Source organism: Adiantum capillus-veneris, chromosome 30, assembly GCF_014529385.1.
Source record: "Adiantum capillus-veneris isolate H3 chromosome 30, ASM1452938v2, whole genome shotgun sequence".
In the NCBI taxonomy this organism is placed as follows: Eukaryota; Viridiplantae; Streptophyta; class Polypodiopsida; order Polypodiales; family Pteridaceae; genus Adiantum; species Adiantum capillus-veneris.
The window spans coordinates 52,194,635-52,204,619 of record NC_140960.1 but is presented as its reverse complement, the minus strand read 5'-3'; the positions used below and the strand labels follow the sequence as shown (position 1 = coordinate 52,204,619).

The window sequence follows — 9,985 nt, the reverse complement described above, 5'->3', positions numbered from 1 at the left end:
GTCGGCACAACAAGCGACGCATACTGCTCGTCGACTCTCAAAGTGGGAAAATCCAAACCATATGCAGTGGAAAGAGATCAATAAAGAAGTGACAAAGGACATGATCAAGACAATATGGCCATGTGAGGATGCAGAGATCAAGAAAGGAAGGTGGAAGGTTTCAAAGTGCACGCATGAAGGTATCAAAGATAACGATGAGAGGATTTATTTGGAGGTTTATGGCCATCCCCTGCACAATGCAGATTGTGCGCTATATTTTGCCAAAATGTTATACGTTCACTTTGTGCAACAATGACCAGTAGACTTCTCGTCAAAGGAGACAACTGTTCCCACTCATGATTTAAGGGAGAGTTGTGTCACTTTCACCCGAGATGAGCTGGCATTGATAGTGGCAGGCGCTGACCTACAGTTACAGAAAGAGAAGGATACTTACACGACACAGTTGGCAGAGAAAGATGCAAAAATAACACGTCTTTCTATATCCACCTAGACACCGCAACCCTCACAAGTCCGGATGGAGAAAAGCATTCACCACTTAAGTCAGGACGTTCAAACCCTAACAGAGTGAGTGAATCCAACACCTATACAAGGGACACACATCAGCCACCTTCTTTTGCATCCGGAGTTGGTCCCCTTGTCTACTTCAGATGCATCCTCGTCTTCCCAATGTCCAGTTTTCTACAAGAATTTTGATGGATGGAGTGGGTACTATACATTGACATGTGGTCACTATTATCATTTAGTTTGTCTTATTCGTTTGATGCAAAACAATAGTCGATGCGCAATTTATTCCCAAGATATTCCACAAGGAATGTATATTATGTTTGGCATGGCAAACGAATATAAATTCAAGCAAGCACACCCAGATACCCCTAGCACAATTAGAAATCAGTTTGATGAGCAAGATGCTGCTTCAGGGAAACACAATTGAGATCGACAAACTATGTAATATCGCGACAAACTATGTACTATCGAGAATATGAAGCATTGTAATTACTCAAAACACATTTGAATACAAGGTCTTTTACAATGGTTTTTGATATTTGCTCATTCTACTCTCAAGCTATATTGAATCAATTGAGTTGTTATCTGGTTCTAAGTATGAGTGTTGTGGTTCTTCTTGTAATTCAACCTCCACATCTATTATCAAATTCTCTTCTATTTTGTCTACAGTGCATTGAGATACACCAACATTGAGATCTTCTTCATTTTTGTTGTGACAATCGTACAACCTGTTTACATTGCCACATAGACATGTAATTTTTATCCTTGACTATTTCTTTCTGCTCAAGCTGCCATTCATCAAAGGACGCACAACCGAATGTGTCAATCGCAGTACATTTATTACGGAGAAGTGATTGCAAGGTATAAAAGTGTATGCAGAACTGAGTTTCAGCAGGAAGTTTCAGCATCACTGACATGCGCATCCTATACAAATCGAGCACTCTCTGTCGTTTCAAGATAAATTTTGACAACCTTACGTGCTGTATCAATTATTTTGGCGAACCATGTGGTTTCTTCGCTAGTGTACCAATCTTTTAGCACCAAGTTCAAACTGTGGCGTATTGCAACCATTGGCAAAAATGTGTGGAAAGACCTTCTTTATTAATTTACTGACATTTTTACAATTCTTTGCGTTGTCCATCACAACCCGAACGATATGTTCAACACCAATTTCTTTAATTACATCAATCAAGACCTCAGAAGTGTATTTGCCACTTTTAATTGCACCAGAACTATCAATCGCCTTTATAAACGTTTCTCCCCTTGGACAAACCAACATTACATTGATCAACGGTCTTCTCTGAACATTTGACTAGCCATCACTCACAATTGTACACCCTGAAAGTGAAATATTCCCAAGTATTATTTTGCCAACACGCTCTTTGACTTCGATGTAACATTTGTCCAAGAAAACATTTCTTATCGTGTGATAAGAAGGAGCTGAAAATCTTGGACCAAACTCACCGATTTTCTTCCAAGCAGCCTTCCAATGATTACTGTCTACCATGACCAAAGCACTTCCAGTAAAGAATATTGCTTTGGCGACTGCTGTTTGTGCTTCTTCTAGAGACTGCACTCGAAAGCTTTGATGTAATGATTTTTGACGCATTTGACAAAGTCCACCTTCAAGTGACGTTTAAAAGGAATACTGCCTGGAATTTCCTCTCCTTGTGCAGGTTGCTCTCCAAGGTTAGTTGGCGTTACTACAGGATCTGCGGAGTTAATATTTGGCTTTGGAAACTCTTGATTCGAAGGCACAAAGCTATATATCTGTCATTTCTTGCCACCCTTTTTGGCGAGCTCTTCTCTCAAATGCTTTGCAATTGCAGGTGGCTGAGAATGTTCACATTTTTTACAATTGTTTTTAGCGCTACCCAGGAAATGATCCCTAATACGTGGTGCACCGCCATATTTTGTTGTGAGACAAAATTTACATTGCCACTCCATATATCGACCGCATATGTTGTGAGCATAATCCCACTCTTTGCCAAGAGCTTTTTTATTCTTTGGATTCTTTGTACCACTTGTGCCCACATTTTGTACCACTTGTGCCCACATTTTGCTCCATTGCTTTTAAATTAAAACTGAAGAGAAAAGAACAAGATGTTACAAACTGAAAACAATTTTTTTACTTTCAATATATATTATAATTTAAAAACCATTCAATAATGAAAGTAACCATGATGCACAATATGAGATTTTCAATGCACGCTAGTCAATCCACATATCAATCACCTATATCGTGAATAACCATACACATTGCAATGTAATCTATACATGGCGTAGTAACCATAACAATACTATGAATCTCTCAATGCAATTATTATTATAATTATTATTTATATGTCCACTTTGATTTGCAAACAATAAGACACATCTAATTTCATTTGCTACAAAAACAAACGAAAGCAATAAAATATATAAATGGTCATTTCATGCACTAATAATCTATCGTAATAAATAATGCAAACGAATATATAAACCAATGCATGAACTAACGCAAATAAATCTTCAATATAATCACCCAATTGGGGACTACTTGAACCCAGTGAAGGATTGTAGCCCACCCGTGCAACCAATTCAATATATAAAAGCTATTTCAACACAATCAAGGATTATAGATCTTATATTGTAAATCAACTCAAATATAAGACTTCAAGGATCTTTATATGCCCGATACACTAGTAGAGGACATCGACCCTTGACTATCAACTAGACATTCACATATGCTTGTCTTACAAAACCAATTACAACCCTCATTTGGACCAATGGCTTCTTCGCAATGAGCATGATTCCCCAAGTTGTTAGTTGTTTTGGTTTCGTACCTTTATGTCGGTAAACAAATTAAAATTTTTTAGAAGTGGTTACCGAATTAAGAATCACGTCCGGCCCAAAAAAGGACCTGTGACTCTGTAACCTTAGGTCAAATCACAAGGAGATGACAATACCCGGCACTCGGATACACTCCCCAAGGATTTGCCTACATAAAAAACCGGGGTTAGCACACTATTTACTATATATAATTAAGCTCACCGGGTTTTTTCATTTTCCCGGCGGGCCCACCGGTTTAACGCAGATGCCCGGCGGTGCCCGCAGGGAAATTGTGGAAGCCCGGTGGGCTGACCGGCTCTATAGGTTTTTGCAGGTCATCATCAAAGTCACGTTAACAATTAACGTGATCACGTGATGTTTTTGTGTAAATACTATAGTTATTTACGTAATCACCCGATTGTGACTACGTTAATGAAATCCCTGAATGTGATGACATTTGGCTTGAAGAATGCTCCCCCAACATTTTAGAAAGCAGTACAACATGTATTTTCAAAGTTTTTGACAACATTCATGAGGGTTTTTCTAAATGATTTCAGTGTTTTTGGAAAGAAGCAAGAACACCTTGGGTACTTGAGACTGTGTTTTCAAAAATGCAGGGAGTTCAGGTTGTCATTGAATCCAGCAAAAAGTGTGCTTTTTCAGTTATGAGAGGAGTCCGCTTAGGGCATGTTATCTATGAAGAAGGAGTCTCTATTGATCCTAGCAAAGTAGAAGCTATCAGAAAGGCACCAGTACCCAAAACAGTTAAACAGCTGGCCAGGTTTTTGGGGCAGGTTAAGTGGCACAACAGGTTTTTGAGATATTTAGCTCATGTTTGTACACCCTTGACAAAACTCACAAAGAGGGACAGTGCATTTGAATGGAAGGAGGAGCAAATCAAAGCATTTCATATTTTGAAGAATATGCTGACTGTAGCACCTGTACTGATTGTTCCTGACTAGAAATTACCATTCCATATTTTTGTAGATGCATCCCATATAGCAGTGGGAGCAGCATTAATGCAGACCCATTTATTATGCAAGTCGGGTATTGACACCTGTAGAAAAGAACTATACAATGACAGAAAGGGAGTGCTTGGGAATGGTGTATTCTTTACAAAAGTTCAATCATTATTTGTTGGCAAACAGGGTAATTTTTCATGTGGATCACCAGGCCTTGATTTACCTGGTAAATAAACCACACCTTTCAGGCAGGCTAGCCAAGTGGATACTGCTGTTGCAGGAGTTTGATTATGTTGTAATACATACTCCTGGAAGACTTCATGTGTTGGCTGATTACTTGAGCAGATTAGAGACAAGAGAGGATGATCCTTGAGGAGTACCTGACCAGCTGCCTGATGCAGAGCTGTTTCTTATTCAGGTGACTGATCAGTGAGGGGATTGGTATGAGGATATGTTACAGTTTCGCACTGAAGGGGCACTACCTGAAACAATGAGGTCAGATCATAGAAAGAGGTTGGCACTAAGAAGTAAACCTCTCACAATCATTGTAGGGGTGTTGTACAAGAGAGGAATTGATCAGGTAATCAGGAGATGTGTTCCTGAATATGAACAAAGAGCAGTTCTTGCAGAGGCTCATGCAGGTAATGCAGGAGGTCATTTTTTCGGAGATTTTACAGCAAGGAAGATATTCCAAGCAGGACTCTGGTGGCCAACTATGATAAAGGAGGCTCAGGAATTTAGTAAAAACTGCTTATTATGTCAAAGAGAGGGTAGGCCATTGAATGTGGACATGATGTCTTTGCAACCTGTACTTCCTTTGGAACCATTCCAAAAGTGGGGACTGGATTTTGTTGGTCCTATCAAGCCACCTGCAAGGTTTACACAGAACAGGTATATCCTAGTTGCAACTGATTATTGCACAAAGTGGGTTGAAGCAATAGCTTTGAGAGACAATGCAGCCAGGAGTGTGGCCAAATTTCTCTATAGGAACATTATGACCAGGTTTGGGTGTCCAATTGAGCTAGTTTCTGATCAGGGAGGGCACTTCATTAACAAGGTAATCAGTAAACTGACTAAACTGCATATGATTTTACACAAGAAATCAACTGTTTACTACCCTTAAGAAAATGGACAAGCAGAAAGCACCAATAAAATTTTGGCGAGGATAATCAGGAAGCTAGTAAATCAAAATAGGACTGACTGGGATGAAAAATTGGATTCTGCACTCTGGGCTTTTAGAACTGCATTTAAGGTAACAACATGCATGACACCCTTTAAGCTAGTTTATGGATTGGAGGTAGTGGTGCCTATGGAATTCTTGGTACCAAGTCTCAGGGTGGCAGTTCAAGAGAAGTTGTCCCCTGAAGAGTTAGTTAACTGCAAAAAGGAGGCATTGTTGAAACTGGAAGAGGATAGGATTCAAAGCATGTATACAGTAGAGATCATTCAGCAAAGAAGACAAGCTTGGATTAACAGAAACATCAAATTAATTTTTTTTTTTGCAGGTGATTGGGTAATGGTCTACAACAGAAAACTGGGACACAGGCCTGGCAAGTTAAAACTCAGATATGTGGGGCCATTTGAGATCATTAGAGCAGTGGGGCCAAATACTTTCATTTTGGCTGATGAGTGAGGGAAAGTCATAGTCAAACCTATAAACGGTTTCAGTCTAAAGCCATTTTTTGGACCAAATTTGGAAGCCCAAAAGGAGGATATAAGCCATTATGTAAATTTGATTGTGATTTCTCACACATGCGAGCCAGTGACTAAAGCTATCATTTGAGAGAAATCCGATTATGTGCGTGAGCAACGTTTTCACTCTCTGCATTACTCTTTTGCATGCACTAGCATGGTAACTCCACGCAAAACTCCTGGTGCTGCTAAGTCAGACTCTCGTGGTGAAGATGAAGAGACCTTCATAACGCAAAGACCCGTGCGCACGACTTGGAGACAGAGGATGGTGGTTGATGAGTGTAGTGAAGATGATGATGATTTGGAGATGTATACCCATGTTCAAACTTCACCACACTCAAAGGAAGAAGGCAGTTCAGAGTATACCTTCATTGACTTCAGGTATGAGTTACCCCTTCATGAGAAAAACACTCCCTGGATAAATAACATTGGGCTACTGGACTTTGCAAGACTCCCATGGATTGCATGGAGACAGAGTCACATGGAAAAGGTTTACTTAAATCAATTGCAGGCTAATGATGGACAGATTTTTGCTGACAATTACCTTACTGAGGAGCTTGTGTCACAAGTGTTTATCTACACAAGAGGACAATGAGTTTGGTAAAGCCACAGAAAGGGAGTGACAATTACCTTACTGAGGAGCTTGTGTCACAAGTGTTTGATGTACCTACACAAGAGGAAAATGAGTTTGGTAAAGCCACAGAAAGGGAGATGACAAAGGCCTTTGGGCAGTCACAAGGAGGCACGCATTATTATCAACTGTCTGGCATGAAGAATCAGGCTAGGTTACAGCAAGTTAGATGGTTGCTTGAAAGAGTGTTTTTGCTTGTCAAATCAGAATACATCAGCAGGGAGAATTATGGTATTTTAATGGCAACTGAAAATGGAAGGCAGGTTGGATGGACTAATATCATCTTTGACAGGATGAAGTTTGAAATTTATACTAAGAAAAAGAGAAAGGACAAAACTACAAAAGTGGGTCCTTATTTGCCTGCTGTGTTTCAGTATGTGACAAATCAGAGCATACTTCAGGGAAAAATTCTGCCAGGGGAGGGGCAGTTACCTATAGACTCAAGCTCTGCACAAAGAAAAGAGAAAAGACAGAAGTTGCATGATGACCAAAAGACCTTATACATGACAAAGGATGTTCAACGATTGATGGCTGCTGCTGGTTATTCTAGCAAGGAGTCTTTGGATACAGTGAAAGTGAAGTTGGACAAAGAGTTTGGTGAGCAATTTTCTGAAGGAGCTTTGGAAACAGGTGATAAATCTACAACACCAATGTCAGTGAAGACAGGGTTCAAGTTGAAGAAATTGAAGGGAAAAACATCAGCAGAAGTACCTGGTATGAACATGGGAGATTCTGTAGCTGAGGAAACAAGGGTGACTAAACCAAATTTTACTAATGTTTCCTTCAAAGAAGTGCAAAATGCTATTGGCATGGTTAAAGAGTAGAGTATGTGGAGCAACATGTGATGGACTTTACCTTAATTAAGAGGGAAAATAACAGAATGCATACAGAAATTGAGCAGCTCAAGGAAGATGTAGAGAAAAGCAAGAAGAGTAGAACTGAGGAGATCCTGCTACAACAAGAGGTTTAGCAGTTGACTGAGAGTCAGGAGGTGCTAAAAGTTGAGTTGGCTTCTTATAAGAAGATGCTGGCATCTAGGGAGAAGACTTTAGCCAGATTAGCTGAATGGAGGGATGAATGGTTTACTGTTTTGCAGGGTGAAATGACTGTGATGAATACATTGAATGCTACATTGGAGAGTAGCAATAGAGTTCTTTTGAACAGGGTGACAGCTTGTAAGAGAGTTGAAGAGAGAATCAGGGAAATGTCAAAAGAGGAATTATATGTGGATGGGTGGTACTTGGCATCAGTAGATGTTGAGCAGATGCAGATGGAAATGAGAGAATACATGAAGGGAGTATGAGAGCATATCAAGGTAAGGATGTATGATGTGGTGAGTAAACCATATTAGATGTTTGCAGAGGAGGAGATGAAGGAGGAAAACTGGTTTTTGGAGAAGCAGAATGCTGAACTGAAGCAGCATTATACTGACCTGAAAGGGCAGTTTGAGGAACTGAAGATGCAGCTGCAGCAACAAGGAGGTCAACAATCTGAGCAGGTGTTTGTTAATAAAATTTCTGAAGTGTTTGCAGGAATTGATGTGAAAACAGGAGTTCATAAGAATATTACTGAAGATACAAGGAAAGGTGCAGCTGCAGGACATGCTAAAGATGTTGCAAAGGAGGACACAAAAGCTGCAGGAGGAATTCACAACTTAAATGATCCAGTGCAAATGATTGTGGATGAGAAACTATGTCAGCAAACTGAATGTACTAAGGAGGTCGTTACAGTTCAGGTGAATGCAGAGGTTGAAGCACTTGACAAGGAAACTTTAACTGCAGCAACAGTTTCACAACAACAAACCGAATTTAAGGATCAGCTGGTGGAGGAATTTTGTGATCAAGGGATGGGTTCTCACAATGTTTGAGAAACATTGCCCACTAGGTGTGACAAGTGTTAGTGCCTGATCTGTCAGGGCATTTAGGATATTCATGATATTATATTTTGAACTGTAACTAAGACCTTTAACTTTTGAACCTTAGGGATATGTGGACATTAGTACTTATATTTTTGGGTAGTTGTGAATGTGCCTTATGGTATCTGATGGCGTGATGCAGTTTTGGGATAACTATTGAGGCAGTTCTCTTTCTCCTGATCTCATACTGCTGTTTATGCTCTATAATTGGGTGATGATGATGAAGATAATCTGATGGCAGTCTCTTTTCCTCTTCCTTATGGTGTTCTTTGCTTATTTACTTTGCAGTATTTTGTATGAAAACTCAGTTTACTGTTCCTTATTCCTGTAAACTGCATGTTTCCTGCATTGAATACCTGTTAGGGCTGTGTGCCCCTAACACCCAAGAAATGCATTGAGCTTTGTAGGTCAAGAGAGCCGACACCACTTTTGACACAACTTGTTTGCTTGAAGGGTGGGCTGGTTCTTGGAACCATTGACTTCCCCGTGGGAAGATCCTCTTACTTTCATGTTGTTGACTCGATGTCAATTTTGACAGGGTAGGGCCATTGAGGTTGGTGGTTGGGTATCTACACTGCCATAACCAGCTTGTTGTGGGATAAGAGACCAAAAAACTTGCTCGAGGTCGTTGTAGGAGCAGCGGAGTAGGATTGGGCTCAAGGTCGCCACTGTAGCGGGAGCACAGAGCTGGGTTTGGATTGAGGTCATCACTGCAACAACATGAGCACAGAGGGAGGGTGTGTCTTGGGATAAGAGAGGTGGGGGTGGAGTTGCTAGTGTTGAGGGCTCTCCCATAGGGATTCACCTCACCCCAAGGAGGCCGATGGGAAGGGGACGACGACGACTGTGCAGGAGTGTTTTTTCATGTGCAATAAACTTCGTGACCAAGAGAGGGAGGGAGGGAGGGAGGGAGAAAGAGGACAGAGTGTGTGCATGCGTGTGTATTTTGATGTGCTTTGAATTGCCTTCAAGGGTGTGCATCGGCGTGTGGTGCTAGAGAGAGGGAGAGATTTTTCTTGGTCGTTAAAATTTGAAAATGGAGGACACGAATGCTGAGAATTTTTTTGATTGTGGCTTTGGGAGAGCTAAAGAAAAGAGTGTTAAAGCTGACTCGACATCCATGTGGTCATGAGTCAGTAAAGTGCAAGAGGCCACGAAGATGCACATATGCTCTGTGATGCAATGGATCACCTCCTCTCTTGCAAGGACTCGCTTGAAAAGTCCCTCTCCCAGGGATGGATGGAGGACAAAGCCGTTCAAGCTCACTGATGTTGAAAATAATCCCAAACAAACTCAAAGAAGGTGGGCTAGATGTTGTGTAGTGCAAACTGCCTTTGGGAGAATCACTACATCGTGTAGCGAGGGGGCCAATAAGTGTGGGGCAAAACGGTACTTGAATTTGAATAGAGCACCAAAATGCAGGGTAGCTTATTTGCAAGGCTCGTTGATGATGATTTGTAGGCACCAGAC

The 9,985-nt window shown here is 40.8% G+C and overlaps 1 protein-coding gene across 1 annotated transcript; it reads left to right on the top strand.

Moving 5' to 3' along the window:
• Positions 1-4,728: 4,728 nt before the first annotated feature.
• LOC147417950 (uncharacterized) lies at positions 4,729-5,910 on the top strand. Its single transcript, XM_086507057.1, has 3 exons — positions 4,729-5,168; positions 5,280-5,334; positions 5,530-5,910. The coding sequence occupies exons 1-3, from the start codon at positions 4,729-4,731 to the stop codon at positions 5,908-5,910; spliced, it is 876 nt and encodes a 291-aa protein (XP_086363183.1).
• The last annotated feature ends 4,075 nt before the right edge of the window (positions 5,911-9,985 follow it).